This window comes from Pseudopodoces humilis, chromosome 26 (assembly GCF_049639895.1).
Source record: "Pseudopodoces humilis isolate 2021_Gansu_Grassland_sample_001 chromosome 26, ASM4963989v1, whole genome shotgun sequence".
Taxonomy (NCBI): Eukaryota; Metazoa; Chordata; class Aves; order Passeriformes; family Paridae; genus Pseudopodoces; species Pseudopodoces humilis.
In genome coordinates this window covers 115,449-131,740 of record NC_142225.1, presented here as the reverse complement: position 1 = coordinate 131,740, position 16,292 = coordinate 115,449, and the positions used below count along the sequence as shown (strand labels likewise).

The window sequence follows — 16,292 nt, the reverse complement described above, 5'->3', positions numbered from 1 at the left end:
TTTGGGGGGCATTTTTGAGGCCGCGCAGCGCCGTGGCCCCACTGGGAGGAGCGGTATTGACACTGGGGGGTCCTCACGGCCCTCGCCCCCGTACTCCTGCCCCTTGGGGCGGCCCCTGCTAACGCGGGACCCCAACCGGGCACCGCGGGGCCACTGGGACATCGCACACCGAGCATCCGACCGGTCCCGGGGTCAGAGCACCAGGGGCGTCAGCCGAACACGGGCGGTGCCACCTAAAACCACGGGGACCGGAGCTGACCGGAGCTGACCGGAGCTGACCGGGGCTGACCGGGGCTGACCGGAGCTGACCGGGGCTGACCAGAGGTGACCGGGGCTGACCAGAGGTGACCGGGGCTGACCGGAGCTGACCGGGGCTGACCGGGGCTGACCGGAGCTGACCAGAGGTGACCGGGGCTGACCAGAGGTGACCGGGGCTGACCGGAGCTGACCGGGGCTGACCGGGGCTGACCGGAGCTGACCGGAGCTGACCAGAGGTGACCGGAGCTGACCGGGGCTGACCGGGGCTGACCGGAGGTGACCGGGGCTGACCGGAGCTGACCGGGGCTGACCAGAGGTGACCGGAGCTGACTGGGGCTGACCGGGGCTGACCGGAGCTGACCGGGGCTGACCGGAGCTGACCGGAGCTGACCGGAGGTGACCGGAGCTGACCGGGGCTGACCGGGGCTGACCGGAGCTGACCGGAGCTGACCGGGGCTGACCGGGGCTGACCGGAGCTGACCGGGGCTGACCGGAGCTGACCAGAGCTGACCGGAGCTGACCGGGGCTGACCGGAGCTCCCGAGGGGGAGGGCGCGGGGTCCGGCAGGGGGCGCCGTTAACGCACCGGGGCCGCCGTTACCGAAGCAGCGCGCGGCGGGGCCGCTGGGGGGCGCGGTGCAGCCCCGGCCCTTCCGGTCCGTGGCGGGCCCGGCAGCGGCAGCGCCCGGCGGGGGCTGTCGGGGGTCTCGGGCTCCGCTCCCCCGCTCCGTACCGGGGAGCCGGCGCAGGGCACACGGCGGCGGCGATGGACGGCGGGGCGGCGGCATGAGGCGGCGGCGGCGGCGGGGAGCATGGCGGCGGCGGGCGGTGGCGGGGCGCGGCGGGGGCTGCTGAAGCGGAAGCCGAACTTCACGCTGCAGGAGCTTGAGGTGCTGATGAGCGAAGTGCTCCGGTACGAGCCGCTGCTGTTCGGCGCCGCCGCCGGTACCGTCAACGCGTACGAGAAGCAGAAGATCTGGTGGCGGATCACGCACAAAGTGAACGCCGCCGGCCGCCACCAGCGCGACATCGGCGAGGTGAAGAACCGCTGGCGGGGGCTACGCCGCCGCGCCGGGGACAAGATCAGCCGGCACCGGCTGGAGCGGCAGGGCCCGGCCGGCAGGGCCGCCGCCAGGAACGGGAGCACCGGGAACAACGGGAGCAGCGGGAACGGCGCGGCCGAGCCCGACCCGGGGCCCGCCCCCGTCCCCGTCTGGGGTCCTCGCGGCGCCGCCGGAACCGATCCCGCAATGCGCAGCGTCCAGGGCTCGGCACAGCACGGTGAGCCTGCGGGAACGGGGACGGGGCAGCGACGGAAGAGTGGAGACACGGACATGGAGAACCGGGACACGGGCATGGGAGCGGGACCGGGACTAGGACACGGGAGAACGGGGCAGGGTCACGGGAATGCTGGGGGACCGGCGCACAGGCACGGGCGCTGGGACTGGGACCGGTGTATGGTGGGACAGGTGTATGGTGGGACAGGGACATGGTGGGACAGGGACATGAAGAAGCAGGATACGGACATGGGAGATAGGGGCAGGGACTTGCTGGAGGACCGGGATGGGACATGGGGGACCAAAAAGGGGCCACGGATGAGATGGAATGGGACATGGAGAAATGGGTATAGGAAGTGGAGATAAGCGACAGGTACGTGGGGACACTGGGACCAGGACAGATACATGGAGGAAAAGGGTCAAGAGAGACAAGCGCCAGGACCAGGATGTGCAGGACCAGGACATGGACATGGGAAACCAAAACACAGACACAGGGCCACCGGGATTGGGAGGGGGTGGGAGGAATGGGGACACAGGGGACCAGGACCAGGATGTGAGGGGATCAGGATACACGAGACCACAATAGTGATGTGAGGATACTGTGACCAGGATGTAGGGGTCCAGGACACAGACATGGGGGACTGGGAGTGGGATGCAAGAGAACTGAGACTGAAACAGATCGCTGGGACCAGGACAGGTGCATGGGGGGACTGGGGCAGGAACACTGGGACAGGGACACAGAGGGAACATAGAGTCAGGGCAAAGGGATAGGAACATGAAGTATTGGGACAGGGACACAGGTGACAGGGATGTGGGAGCATCAGGACAGGGACATAGGAGACGGGGAGAATAACAGGGGCACCTGGACCAGGACATAAGGGTACCAGGATCAGGACAAGGATATGGGTGACTGGGATTAAGACAGGACCCAAAGGACAAAAGGGGGATACTGGGACCTGGATAGGGATAAGAAGGGGCTGGGAACAGGGCAAAGACATGGTGGGATTGTGACTGTGACATGGGGCAGGACCAGGACACAGATAAGGAACATGCCAGTACTGGGACCAGAACAGGGCCGTGGGGGTTCGTGCAGTGAGAAGTGGGACATAAACAGGGACATAGAGACACTGCATTCAGGACAGAGATACGTGTGGATTAGGACAAGGGCATGGGCGTACCAGGACCATGCAGGCACATGGAGCCACCACATTAAGGAAAGGGGTATGGGAGTACTGGGAACAGGGGAGGGACAAGGGACACAGGATGGGGTCAAACCATCATGAGGGACACGGGACTGTGGAGATATGTATAGATGGAACCAGAACTGGGTGCAGGAGAGGGGATGTGGGAGCACAGGGATGGAGACAAGAGAGTCTGTCACTTGGTCCTTGGGGCACTGGGGACACGGGAGATTCCTGCAGATGCCCTGTGCTCCCCGTGCCTCCCACAGGTGCCAAGGAGGAGCCGGTGAAGGAGGAGCCTGTGGAGGTGAAGACTGAGCCCTTCCACAGCCCCGCTGCTGACGGCATTCCCGGCCGCGGCTCAGACTGCCGGCTGCCCCGCACCGGCATCTGCCCGCCCAGCGAGCTGTGCGAGGGCTGGAGCCGGAACCCCCCTCGCCCCGCGCCCTCCGAACTCTCCCTCGGCGATCTGAGCGGGCAGCAGGAATCGCTGGGCTCCGACTTCCCGAGTCTGCTGTTGGAGCAGGAGGCCGAACAGCTCAGTCACTGCGCGGGGGAGGCGGGGCCCCCCGGGCCGGCGGGGCTGGACGGGACCCCCGAGTGCCCCCAGCTCAGCCTCGTTCAGTCTCATGAGCGGCTGGTGCAGGAGATGCAGGCGTTCCGCCGGGAGTACGCCGAGAGCTGTCGGGAGACCACGGCAGTGCTGCGCACCATCGCCCAGGCACTGGGTATGCTCAGTCGCAGCCTGGCCGAAATCCGTGACCTCTACCTCCGGGAGCGGGGGGTCCCCAAATCCTGAGCCCCCCACGCAGCTGGCTGTGTACACACCTCCCCTACCCCTCCCCCCAGAACCCACCTCGCTGCTTTTATTATTATTTTTATTTCTTTTCCTGTCCACCCCACTTCAATAAAACTCGGAGCTGTACCCCCACGGCTCCCCCCACCCCGGGCGTCTCAGAGGGTTTTGGGGGCGATGGGATGCAGGGGCCTGGGAGATGGGACAGGGGTTTGTCCTTCCAGGCGGCTCTGCCTGGCTTTTCTCCTGGACAGATAGACTCTGTTCCCAGATTTAGCCAATGATCCTGGGGAGGGGATGAATCCCACCAGGAACAACCATCGGAGTGACACACCACCCACCCACCCTTCCCTGCTTATTCCTGTCCAGGGGAGGGGACATGGATAGAGGAATTGTTCAAGTGCTCACAGTCCCAATCCTGGTGCTGAATTTGCTGTTTTCTCACCCAAAAGATTGCAGGGGTGATTTGACCCCCCCGTTTTGAGTGAAGGGGGCTGTGTGGGCAGCAGCACTCCAGGCTGGCTCATCCAAATGGCTGATATGGTGGGAGTTACCCGTCCCGACACAATTTAGGGATGGAGAAGCCTCGGGAGCAGAAAGGAGAGGGCGGGATTCATGTTCCCCCGTGTTACAGTTCGCGGGAAGGGGGTTGGGGCCGTTCTTTCCCTGTTGGAGTCACCGAGACGACACCAGGCTGTGGGCAGAAGACGTGGTTTAATGCCAGTCCCGGGGGAAAGAAGAGCAGGGCGTGAATCCGGGGGTGGGCGTGCGGGGAGACAGCCGTGCACGGCCCTCGGGGGACCCCCCCGGACCCCCCCGGCGGGTGCTCGGGGCCGCTGGCACCCAGAGCCGGGGGAGAAGGCACCCACAAAGGACCCAGTGTGCGGCACAAGAGCCGCCCTGTTCTGTTGGCACCGGATCGCCTCAGGATGGCCGGGAAGAGCCCGATCCAGCGCCAGCTGGGGCAGTCCCCCAGCGCCAGCGGGGGTCCCAGGGGTCCCCAGCCTGGCCCCGCTGGCCGGCGGCGGGTGCGGGGTCCCCGCGGGCGCTTATGCTCCGGGGTAGCTGGGCTGTGCCGGAACGTAGGGTGGTGGTGCTGCGGGGGGAGCAGATGGGGTGTTACCCGGCCACCGGGCCCCCTGGGGAATAGGAAGGGCCCCCGTTCCCCCCCAAGATGCTCACCTGTGGGGTTGTAGACAGGGGGGCCGGAGGGGTACATGGGGTACTGGGCGGCAGAGCCGGGTGCAGGGTACATGGCCATGGGGGTGAAGCCAGGCTGGGGAGGCATAGGGCTGGCTTTGGGGTCCACGGGGAAGGGAGCTGGGGGAGCTGCGGGGGGGTAGCTGGACAGGGGGATTTCCGGGCCTGCAGAAGAGATTGGGGAGGTCTGCGGCACCCCGGCACAGGGACAGGAATGGTGCCTAAGGGTGCAGTGGCTCTCGGGGTGGTGGGTGCCAGGGTGTTATCCACAGCCCCCACCCTAGTGCCCAATTTTCCCCCAGCATCCCTTCGGGTCCCACCACCCCACCAACCCCTCCACCCTGTACCCCAGGACGTCTCCTGCTCCCCCCATCCCTGTACCCTACCCTGCCTCCTACACCTCCATCCCTGCAGTCCACACCCTCACCCTCCCGATGCCCCCCTGCATTCCAGCAGCCCCCCCTTCTCCTTCCCTCCCCTACCACCCCCCCCACCCTACACCTATAGGACTCCTCTGCTCCCTCTCATCCCTTCAGCTTCCACCTTGCACCCCAAAATCCCTGCACATCTCCAGCCCCCCCCAGACCCCTTCACCCTGTACCTACAGGATACTGCAAACCCCCATCCCTGCAACTTCCCCCTTTCCACCCCCAATCCTCTCTGCTTTCCTTGAGGCCCCCTCAAAATCTCATCATCTTGTACCTCAAGAACCCTCCTGCAGCCACTCCTCTCCACCCTGCATTCCTCCAGGCCTCCCTCCCTCGCCTCTTCCCAAACCCCTCCACTCTGTACCTACAGGACCCTCCTGCACCTCCCATCCCTATAGCCCACCCACACACCCCAACTCCCACAGGCCTCTGTCCAGGCTCTCCCAATCCCCCACCCTGTACCTACAGCACCGTCATGCACTGAACCTCCTCCTGCACCCCCCATCCGTGTGTCCCCCATTCCTGCACCCTCCCATTCCCCCAGCTCCTCTTAACCCTGCACCTCCTTACCTGCAGGATCCTCTTGATCCCCTCCTCCTGCACACCCCAATCTCTGCATCCCCCATCCCTACAGCCCCCCACCAGACCCCCATCCCCCCTGAATTCCTCAAGGCCCCTCTACCCTGCTCCAACCCTTTTTCCTACAGGACCCTCCTGAACCCCCCTCCTCCTCCTCCTCCTGCACCCTCATCCCTGCCCCCCCAGCCCCACACCTTGTAGGGGGGTGCGGGAGTGCTGCCGGCGCTGGTACAAGTAGCAGCAGGAGCACATGAAGCAGCAGACGATGGTGGTGACGATGGCGATGAAAAGCACCACGGCTGAGGCGATACCCGCGATGGTCTTGGGGCTGTGGGGAGCAGGGCTTGGGGGGCACCCGTGGCACATACCCCCAGCCAGCAGCCACCGATACTGCCCAATAGCCAGTGCCACTTCCCAGTACCCAGTGACACTGCCCAGTGCCCAGAACCAATGCCCAGTGACGCTGTCCAGCACTGCTGTCAGCACCCAGTACCAGTAACCACTGCCCAATATATATAATAGCAGTAACCAGGGCCCAGCACTGCCCAGTGCAAGTTTTCAGTGCCAGTGTCCAGCACCCAGTACCAGTGACCAATCCACAGCATCCATCCCCAATGTGCAGTGCCCAGTATCAGTGCACAGCATCCAGTGTCCAGTCCCAGTATCCAGCACCCAGAACCCAATACCAGCACCCAGTACCAATACCAAGAGCCCAGCACCCAGTACAAAGTGCACAGCACCCAACAGCAGTGCCCAGCACCCACTGCAAAGCTCCAATGCCCAGTACCAGTGCCCAGAGCCTAACACCCCAGTACCAGTATCCAACACCCAGCACCACTGCCCGGTGCCCAGTACCCAGCACTCAATGCCCAGCACCCAGTATTAGTGTCCAGCACCCAGAGTCAACAGCTTGGCAACCCAGTAGCACTGCCCAGGACCACTCCCCAGTGCTCAGAACCAGTGCACAGCACCTGCATTCAGCATCCAGTAACAGTGCCTGGTGCCCAACACCCAGTTCCCCTGCCAAGTACCAGTGCAGAGCACCCAGCATCCAGCACCCAGTGCCACTGCTCAGTACCAATGTCCAACCCCCAGTACCACAGCCCAGCACCCAATACCAGTGGCCAGCATCACTGCCCAGTGCATAGCACACAATGACCAGCACCCAGTACAACTGCCCATCACCAGCACCCAGTACTAGTGCCCAGCACCCGGTCCTGGCACCCAGCCTGCCCAGGGGAACCCCAGCCCCAACAGCCCTGGCTGTGGCACCTGAAGGCAAGACAGTGGCGCTGCTGGCGCTCGGTGAGCAGGCGCAGAGGGTCTCGGCAGCAGTACCGCTGGTGGCACGTGCCGCAGCAGAAGGTGAAGAACTCGCAGTCGAAGCCGGGGTGCCATGACCCGTTTCTGTCCACGTACCACAGGCAGTCTTCACCCCCGGCCACTGTGGACAGCCACCCATCACCAGGGCCTTGGAGCACCTGGCCATCACCGCCCTCGGGGGCATCAGCAGCACCCCATGCCCTTCATCCCCCACATGAGCACAGCCTGTACCCCACTGTGTCCTATTCGCTTGTACCCCAGTCCATCCTGCTCTATGGACCCCCAAAGTATGCCCCTATATACCCCCGAATACTCTGCTCCTTCCTGTCCCCGTCCCTCATACCCAGCCCCATATGCCCCATACCCTGTTCCATCCTGCCCCATATACCTTAAAACCCTGCTCAATCCTGCCCCTGTGTACCCCCATATCCTGCTCCATCCCGTCCTACTTCCTTCCAAGCCCTGCCCCTATGTGCCCCGACACCCTGCTCCATCCAGCCCTGCACCGTTGCAGACCACTCTCCATCCCACCCAGCTTTCCGACCCCTCCAGATTCTTCCAGCTCCCCCCGCCTTCCGCGTGTTGCAGTAGCACTTCCTGCTCTATTTCTGGCCGAAGCCACCTGTCTTCCCAGAAATAGCCGCGGGCCGAGGCCCGGGGGCGGCCGGAGGCGCCGGGGCAGCGGGCGGGGAGCCGCGGAAATGGGCTTTGCGGGAGTCTCACATGGCATTATTCACACATCCCAAAATGGGACCACAGCAGCTCAGGGACAAGCGGGGAAGCTGAGGCACAGGGTTCGGGCATGGGAAGCCCCCAGATTACCCGGGGTTGGGCATCCCGGCTCGGTTAGCCATCGGCTCTATGCCTGCTCTTCCCGGGGGTCAGCGGCTACCGGGGACATCCCGAAAGCGGCAAACGGGAGGCGGGTTTGGGAGACGTGGACACAGTGCCCAGGGGGACACTTTGTTGCAAGCAACCCCCCCGGTCAAAGGGACCGTGTGTGGCACGACTCACAGTCACGGCTCGTGGCACCAAGTCCCACCCAGTGGGATCCCCGTGTCAACGGATGGTGGCACCGTGTCCAGTCGCAGGGTGGCACCGGATCCCCCGGCCCTCCCCGGTCCCCGTATGTCTCTTACCCATCGAGGCGGCCACGGCCACTAGCAGGGTCCCAGCCAGGGGCCAGCCGCTCCCAGGGCCGCCGGGCCCCATCCCTGGGCCGGGCCCGGTGTCCCCGCTCAGCGCTGCCCGGGACAGGGGCGGCGGCTGCGCGGCGGCACCGGGACCGGGGCCGCTCCCGTGGCCGTCCGGTCCTGGTGCCGCGGGGCTGCTCCCTCTGCCGGTGTCTCCCGGTGCCGGTGCGGAGCCGGCGCAGGCCCGCAGTGACGCCGCAGCCCGGCGGAGCTCGGTTGCTGCCCGGTGTGCCCCCCTCTCCCGCCCCCACCCCGACGCCGCCTCCCGCCGCAGCCACCGGCCCCCGCCCGCCCCCACCGGCAGGAGCGGCGCCGCCGGCCCCGGGCACTGGCAGGGCCGGGAGGGGATGCGGCGACCGGAGTAGCTTCTCTGGCACTGCATGCCACCACTGTACCCACCCGGCAACCCGTATTTCCCCTCTTCCTGCACCCCATCCTTCCCATTATCCTTGCACCACTCCCCGCACCCCATCCCCCACACCCAACCCCTTCCCTACCCCCTGCTCCCCATCATTTCCCCTCACAGCACCCCTTCTCCCACTCCATCCCACCTCTGCACTCCTCATTTGCCTGCCTTGTACCCCATCCCTTCCCTGCACCCCACCACTTTGGTTCACAGCACCCTTTCTCCAGCCCCATCCTTTCACCCATCCTTGCACCCCTGCCCTGCACCCTTCATGCCCACCCTCCTGCACCCCTCACCTCCATTCCATCTTTCCCTTCTACTCCTTGCCCCTTTCCCAGCTTGGGTCACCGGGTACCAGGGGTGCACAGCTGGATCTGGGACACCCTCTTGGCACTGTGATCACCCCATTACTGCCCTGAGCACAGCTAGACCCCAAATCCTCCGAGTCACATCCTGGCAATGCCAACTGGACCCAGGGATATGAGACCTCAGAGAGGACATGCAGGTGACACATCCTGAGAGTGACATATCCCAAAAACCACCTTTATTAAAGACCAGAGCCTTAAATTCAGGGTCGTGGTGACATCAAGGTCACCATAAGCACTCGGGGTCACAGTGTCCCTATCAGCATTGCAGTGCCACTGAGGGAACACGAAGTGGGGCCCAGCCCCTGCCATCCCACTGTGGCTCCCTCCTGTGCCCCCACGCCGGGGTGGGGAAGCATGAGACGTCCCTGCCGTCCCTGGGCCAGCCAGGATGTGCCCCCGCGCCGGGGTGGGGGTGTGGCACTCACACTTGTGTGACAATCTCGCCGTTCTCAGGCATATAGACCTGCACAGGCATGCTGGGTACTGAGCGTCGCAGCACCTGCACCGGGGGACCCTGGTGGGACAAAGACCCTGTGGGTGTTGGCACCCTACCTTGTTTGGGAGCACCGCTGGGGGCACATCCCAGCACCAGGGTTGGGCTGGGGGAGTTGTGCAGGCATGGCCAGATCCCCACTCGCCCCGCATGTCCCAGCTGTGCTATGGATCCATTTGTCCCAGTGGGACTCCCAGGTGGAGAGGGAGAGCTGGCCACTGAAATGTCTGCAGGGATCCTTCCCCACTCAAGGGCACCCCAGTGCTGCAGCAGGGACTCACATGAGTCCTGCTTGTGGGAACCTGGGTGTGGCAGGAGGGACCCACATGGATCCTGCCCAAGGGACCCCCTTGAAATCCTGGTCCTTCCCATGGGACTCTTGTGGGACCCCAGTTCTGCCACAGGAACCCCTGCAGGATCCTGTTCTTGCCCTCAGGATGTTCAAGAGAAAGTAGGGACCTACATGGAACCCCAGTCCTGCTCCGGAGACCCCCTTAAGGTCCTGGCCTTATCCCAGAGACTGACATGGGACCCCAGTCCCTGGGACCCATGTAGGACTGCAAACCTGTCCATGGGACCCTCAGCAGGTCCTCATCCTGGCCCAAAGGACCTTAAAGACCTCACTTCTGTTCCCAAGAACAGAAGACCCTGGTCCTGGCCATTGGACTTCCTCAGGAACCCAGTCCTGCCCTAGGAACCCCTCTGGGACCTGAATTCGTCCCGTGACTCCCTCAGGATCCTGATCTTCCCATGGGGAACCCACTCAGGACCCTGATCCTGCCCCAGGGACTATCAGGGACCCTCCAGACTCAACTTACGGGACCTTGGACCTGCTCAGAGGACGCTCAGAGGGTCCTGATCCTTCTCCAAAGAATCTTAAAGGACCTTGATCCTCTCCTCAGAACCCTCCTGAGACCATGGTCCTGCCCCAGGGTCCCTTCTGGGATCCCAGTCCTGTCCCAATAACTCTTATAGGACCCCATGGACCCCCTCAGGACTTCACTCCTGCTCTAGAAATCCTCATGGGATCCCACCAGGGCCACACGTCCCTAGGCTACCTCAGGGTGACAACTCATGTCACCTGCAGGACAGCACTCAGGGGGTCCCCCTTCTCCCACATGACCACTCCCAGCCAGACCCTGTGTCCTACCTGAACCAGTGACAGGACTCCATGAGCAATGGGCATGTCCCTGGTGGTCCCACCATGGGCTCTCTGGAAAGTCCCTTGCCGGTCGAGGGAGTGGGGCCGGGAGCCCCTCAGCTGGGCACGTTGGTGCCATGACTTCAGTTCCTCAGTGACAGCAGCCTTGGAGAGCCCCCGGGCTCCCGTGGGCACGTAGTCTTTGAGCGAGGGTGTGCGCACAATGCGGCTACGTGAGGGCACCAGACGCTGGTACCTCAGTGGGGCCAGATCCTGCTCATACAGGAAAGTCAGGGGGCCAGCAGGCTGCAGGAGCTGGAGGGCACCCCGTGGGTAATAACCAGGCTTGGCAAGGGGCAGCGGAACTGCAAAGGACACGTCAGGGCTGCTGCTGCCCGGGGAGGTGGCATGGGAGATGCTGGAGAGGTCAGAGATGCTGTCATCAGAGCCAGAGCGGCACACGGGGCTGGGGGTCAGGACGCAGGAGGTGGGCACAGTGACTGTGTAGTACGTGGGGCGCCGGCGGGATGCAGCACTGCGGCCCCGTGGCTCAGCTGGCTGGCAGCATGGGTCCACCCTGCAGGCAAGACACTGTGGCTGCAGGAAGACCCTGCCCCTCACCCCAAAGCCACGGCAAGCCCTGGGAAAGGTGCACCCATAGGTGTGGGGCACAACACCCGTGGAGAGACATCTAGCCTCCTGCCATGGGATTAGCTCCAGCTTCCCTGTGGGGCAGTCTCCAGCCTCTTCCCATGGGATTAGTTCATCCTCCCCATGGGGCTGACCTCCATCATTTTCATAGGGTTACTTCCATCCTCTCCATGGGATTATCTCCAACCTCCTCCCAATCATTTCTATTCATCCTCCCCACAGAGTTTTCCCCTACATCCCCATAGGATTATCTCCATCCTCCCAGTGACTGAGTTCCATCATCTACATGGGGTTAGTTCCATCTCCTCCCCATGGGATTATGTCTGTCCTCCCCATCAGATTTTCTCCATCCTCTGCATAGAGTTAGGTCCACACTTTCCTTGGTGTTCTCTCTATTATCTTCTCCATGGGACTATCTCCATCCTCCTCCCCATGGGTTTAGCTCCATCTTACTGACAGTGGGACTATCTCCATACTTCCTATGGGATTATTTCCAACATCCTCCATATGAGCTGAGCTCCATCATCTTCACAGGGTTACTCCCATCCTCCTTCCCATGGATAGAGCTCCATCATCCACACAGAATTATCTCCATCCTCCCTTGCAGAAGCCCTTGTCTATCCTCCCCATGCTCAGGACATACCTCAGAGACTGGGTCTGTCCCTGCCGTCCCAATGGCTCTGGGGTGCTGGGAGCACTGGAGCCCGCCTGCTGGCACAGCACCAGGGTCCGGATGGGGACAAACTGGTAGGGAGGGCCTCCTGTCCTGGACACTGAGGATCCTGCGGAATCAGGGCTGCTGGGGGCCAAGGAGCTGGCAGGGGCAGCCATCAGGGACCCAAGACGGCATTGGGAGCGCTGGGTTTCCCCATCCTCAGGGTTGATACTGGGATTTTTGGCCCTCTCGTAGGGTCTGTCCAGGCTGGCCTCCTGCCAGGGATTGAGGGGGGGCATCAGAAGCCCCAGCTCCTTCTCCTCCTCCTCTGTGGGGTCCTTGGGAGATGGCGACCTCTGTGGGGCGGCAGGTTCTGATGGCTCTCTGTCCTCTGCAGGAGAGATGGAGGGTTGGGATGGAGGGGACACAAAGAGAGGGCTGGGATTGAGGGAACAGCTGGATGGTTGGCATGGAGGGGAGATGTGGGGGGCTGGGATGGAGAGGACACAGGGAGAGGAGGAATAGAGGAGACATAGGAAGGGTTGAGATGGAGGGAACATACCAGGGGTCCCCCCTGGTCCCCACAGGCCCCTCACCCTCCTCCAGCAGGCCGGTGTCAGACACGGTGCTCTCGTCAGAGGCACTGAGCTCTGTGGGGCAGGGCCCTGTGAGAACAGAGCTGCGGCCGCTTCCGGGTGCCAAAGCGTTCCCACGGCCCCGCCACCACCCAGCACGTCCCCGCGGGCCTCTGCTCCCCTCTCCCACGCCACCTGTCCCAACACGCTCTGGGATGGCAGCGGTACCGGCCGGGCCGGCTCTACCGAGCCACGTGCAGTTCCCAGCCTGCCCTGGATGGGCAGGTCGGAGGCACCAACAGGGAAGGAGATGCCGCCACCACGGCCCTGGTCCTTGGAGGGGACAGGGATGGAGAGAATGGGGACCCCTTTGGATGGCCACCACTGGGATGGGGACATGGCAGCTGGGCCACATCCTGCCCCTCTTTGGGTGCAGGCACTGAGGATGGGTGATTTGGGATAGTTACGGGGTGCAAGTGGCAAGGGTGAAGCATTGGGGTACATTCAAGGGGGTGCAATCTATAGAGGTGAAGCCCTGGGGTGGATTCAGTGGGGGTGATTCAGCTGGGGATGGTTTATCAGGGTGCATGCACTATGGATGGAGTTTTGAGGTGCATTCAGGGGGTACATATGCCAGGAATGGTTTATTGAGGTACATGCACTGGGGATGAAGTTTTGGGGTATGTTCAAGGGGGGACATACACAAAGAATGGTGTGTTGGGATGCATGCACTGGGACAAAGTTTTGGAGTGCATTCACAAGGGTACCACCACTAGAGATGAAGTACTGGGGTACCTTCAACAGGGTACACTGACAGTGAGAGTGTATTGAGGTGCATGTATCAGGGATGGCCTTCCAGGGGCACATTCAGCAGGGATAGGGAATTGGGGCGCATTCACCAGGGATGCTATGCTGGGGGGCATTTTGGGGGGCCACACTCATTGGGGGTGTAGAACTGGGTTGTATTCACAGGGGACTGAAAGTTGGGGTGCATTCAGGGGGTGTATTCATCAGGAATGGGAAATTGGGGTGCATCCAGGGAGCTGCATTCACCAGGGATGGGAACTGGGGTGCAAGTATTGTGGATGGCATATTGGGGTGCATCCAGAGGGGTGCATGCACTTGGGATGAAGGACTGGGCTGCATCCTGTGGGGTGCATTCACAGAGAATGGGGAATTGGGGTGCATCGCCCAGGGACACCCAACCAAGCAGCACCCTACTCTGCCTCCCTGTTCTCCAGCATTACCCCACCATCTGGGGGGCTCGGGGGGCTCACCCTTGGCAGCACTGGTGTCCTGCTGCCCTGCCAGGAGCCGCCGCTGGCTCAGGACCTGCTCCAGGTCCCGCAGCTTCTGCTCCTCCCGGAGTGCTGCTGTCTGCCGCCTCTTCCGCACCTGCCGGCCGATGTTCTCCTCATGGCAGAGCCGGCGGGAGGCTTCGGCAATCTGCAGCTGCAGTGCCCGCTCCCGTTCCAGAGGGTCCTGGAGGCGCGGGACATGCTCAGAAATACAACTCGACACACCCAAGCCCCTCATCGTGCTTAAAACCCCAACACCACCCACAGCACTTGGGATCCCAACCCCTCCCAGCATGTCATCTGGGACTCCAACACCCAGCACCACTCTTGGAACCCAACACCATCCATTATGCTCAGGACCCCACCACTACCCTTAACATTTGGAACCCACCTCCTCCCATAATCCTGGCACCCTGATACACCTGGGACCCCGCCACACCCATCACCTTGGCACCCCAACTCCACACATTATGCTTAGGACCCCATGATAACCCCATTAACACCCCAACACCACCCATCATGCTTGGAACCCTACCTTGTCCCACTTCCTGGGCACCCCAACACCAAACATTGCATTCAGAACTCAAACACCTCCCTTCACTGGGGCATCTCAGTACCCCAACACCATACACCATGCTTGAAAATTCCCCCCTACACTTGGTACCCAACCACCACCCATGGGATGGGGATGGCACCATTCCCAGGTGACCCTCAGGAAGCTTCGGGAGGGGAGGGGAGGGGAGGGGAAGGGAAAAGGGGAGGTGAGGGGAAGGGAAAAGAGGAGGGGAGGGGTCCCCACCACCTTTGTACCCCAGGGACCGCCTCACCACCCCACAAAGAACGACGATCTCATCCAGCTTGAAGGCAGCCCCGACCCTGCGACGGACCTTGGGGGGCTTCTCACCAGCTTTCAGGGGGTACTCACAGGGCAGGGTCCCCGTCAGCTCCTGAGGACAGCACAGGGACACTGAGCAGAGCCATGGCAGCATGTGAGGGCGGGCAGGGGGTCCTTGTGTCCTGCTCACCGCCTCACGCAGGCACAGCTGCCGCAGCTCCTGGATGCAGCCATCGAGCTGGGCCTCCAACACCTGCTGCTGCCGCCGCCCTGCCTGCACCCGCTCCTTCGGGAGGGACATCAGGCTGTCAGGGCCTGGAACAGACACATGGACATCTGGAGGGATGGCAACACCCAGTGCCATCCCGCGGCCACCCCACAGCCTCCCTACCTTACTTTCCCTCCACCACAGGGGGTGGAAAACGCAGCCATGACCCTCCCAGCAGCACCCATGGGTGTACTGAGTCCCCTGGAACACCTGTTTCACCCACCCAGCAGCACCCACTGGTGTTCCAACCCCCCCAGGGTATTCAGGAAGCCCTCCCCCAGCAGCACCCATGGGTTCTCCAAGCACACAGGGTATGTATGAAATTCCCCCAGCAGCACCACGGGTACTTCAGCCCCCCCCCCCCCCGAGATACGAGTGACGTCCCTCCTGGGGGGGGGCACAGGAGGAAGGTTTCAGTCTGACTCAGCCATCCCAAGCCAAACCTGTCTGAGTCAAATCCTGTCCAGAGTACCCCCCCACTGCACTTGGGGTGCCTCCCCAAACGCAGGGGAAGCCTCCATTCCTCCACCCCCTCATTTCCCTAAAGCTCTTGTGTCCCCAGCATGTCCCCATGCACCAAAGCGCTCTGTTCTCTGCCTGGGAAGGAGGGGCACGTCTATCAGACCATCCATGGGCGACAGGAGCACCCCAAAACCTCCCTCACCCCCAAACCCCCTTCTCACCCGAGTGCAGCATGATCCTGCTGTCCATGTCACTTGCCTCCCCCATGCCGCGCCGGGACCCTGCGGGTAACAGCGGGGACACAGCTCGACCCCACGCCCCCAGCCAGGCTGCACCCATGGGCGCCCCCACCCTGCACCCCCAAAACCCCCCATGTCGCTCCGGGCGTGCCGCGATGGCGGCGGGGGGGACGCGGGGCTATGTTTGCTTTTCCTTCTTGTAGGTCCTACCATAAATAAAGGGTGTGGACAGCGCAAAGCGGGGGGAGGGTGATACCCTCGAAGGGGTCAAAGGTGGTCGGGGTGCGGGGGGGGCCCTCGCTCCCGCCCAGCTGCTTTCGCTGGGCACCTCTCCCAGTTTTCCTTTCTTTTCCGTCTGGGCTAGCGGTGGATCCTGGAGTGGGTGCGACCGCCGGCCTAGGAAAAGGGGCTCGCCAGCACCCCAAGATCCCCAAACTCTTGGGGAGGGAGTGGAAGTGGGGCAGGGGGGCCGGGGTGAAAGTGGGGCGGGGGGGAGAGGGTCCACACCGCTTTTCCAGCGCCGTCGCCTGGCCGTGCCTCAGTTTCCCCAACCAGCTCCACGTCGCACTGGGTGTCCAGAGGCAGGGCGGAGGTCCCGGGGGTCCCGGCGGGGTGGGAGAATCCCTTACCTGAGCCCGCCGCCGCCGCCGGCTCTGCTGCGCCGGGG

At 63.1% G+C, this 16,292-nt stretch overlaps 3 protein-coding genes across 6 annotated transcripts; 1 reads left to right on the top strand and 2 right to left on the bottom strand.

The window, feature by feature from the left end:
- The first annotated feature begins 1,067 nt into the window (after window positions 1-1,067).
- LOC106628554 (uncharacterized) lies at window positions 1,068-3,659 on the top strand. The gene is made up of 2 exons (XM_014258924.2): window positions 1,068-1,538; window positions 2,985-3,659. Exons 1-2 carry the CDS (start codon window positions 1,070-1,072, stop codon window positions 3,512-3,514), a joined length of 999 nt encoding a protein of 332 aa, XP_014114399.2. The 5' UTR covers window positions 1,068-1,069; the 3' UTR covers window positions 3,515-3,659.
- Window positions 3,660-4,206: 547 nt separating this feature from the next.
- Window positions 4,207-8,332, bottom strand: SHISA4 (shisa family member 4). The gene is made up of 5 exons (XM_005530248.3): window positions 8,181-8,332; window positions 6,991-7,162; window positions 5,913-6,046; window positions 4,694-4,876; window positions 4,207-4,607 (listed from the first exon to the last, which is right to left on the bottom strand). The coding sequence occupies exons 1-5, from the start codon at window positions 8,251-8,253 to the stop codon at window positions 4,561-4,563; spliced, it is 609 nt and encodes a 202-aa protein (XP_005530305.2). The 5' UTR covers window positions 8,254-8,332; the 3' UTR covers window positions 4,207-4,560.
- A 931-nt stretch (window positions 8,333-9,263) lies between these two features.
- On the bottom strand, window positions 9,264-16,283 carry INAVA (innate immunity activator). Of its 4 annotated transcripts, none has more exons than XM_088067177.1 (8): window positions 16,133-16,283; window positions 15,608-15,667; window positions 14,847-14,971; window positions 14,649-14,768; window positions 13,801-14,005; window positions 11,937-12,438; window positions 10,652-11,219; window positions 9,264-9,522 (listed from the first exon to the last, which is right to left on the bottom strand). In XM_088067177.1, the coding sequence occupies exons 2-8, from the start codon at window positions 15,651-15,653 to the stop codon at window positions 9,430-9,432; spliced, it is 1,659 nt and encodes a 552-aa protein (XP_087923303.1). In that variant the 5' UTR covers window positions 15,654-15,667; window positions 16,133-16,283; the 3' UTR covers window positions 9,264-9,429. The 4 variants fall into 4 exon arrangements, with proteins under 4 accessions (XP_087923303.1, XP_087923304.1, XP_087923306.1 ...); XM_088067178.1 differs by having other exon boundaries at window positions 11,937-12,339; XM_088067180.1 differs by lacking the exon at window positions 16,133-16,283 and adding an exon at window positions 12,545-12,598 and having other exon boundaries at window positions 11,937-12,339; window positions 15,608-15,720.
- Between the last annotated feature and the right edge of the window lie 9 nt (window positions 16,284-16,292).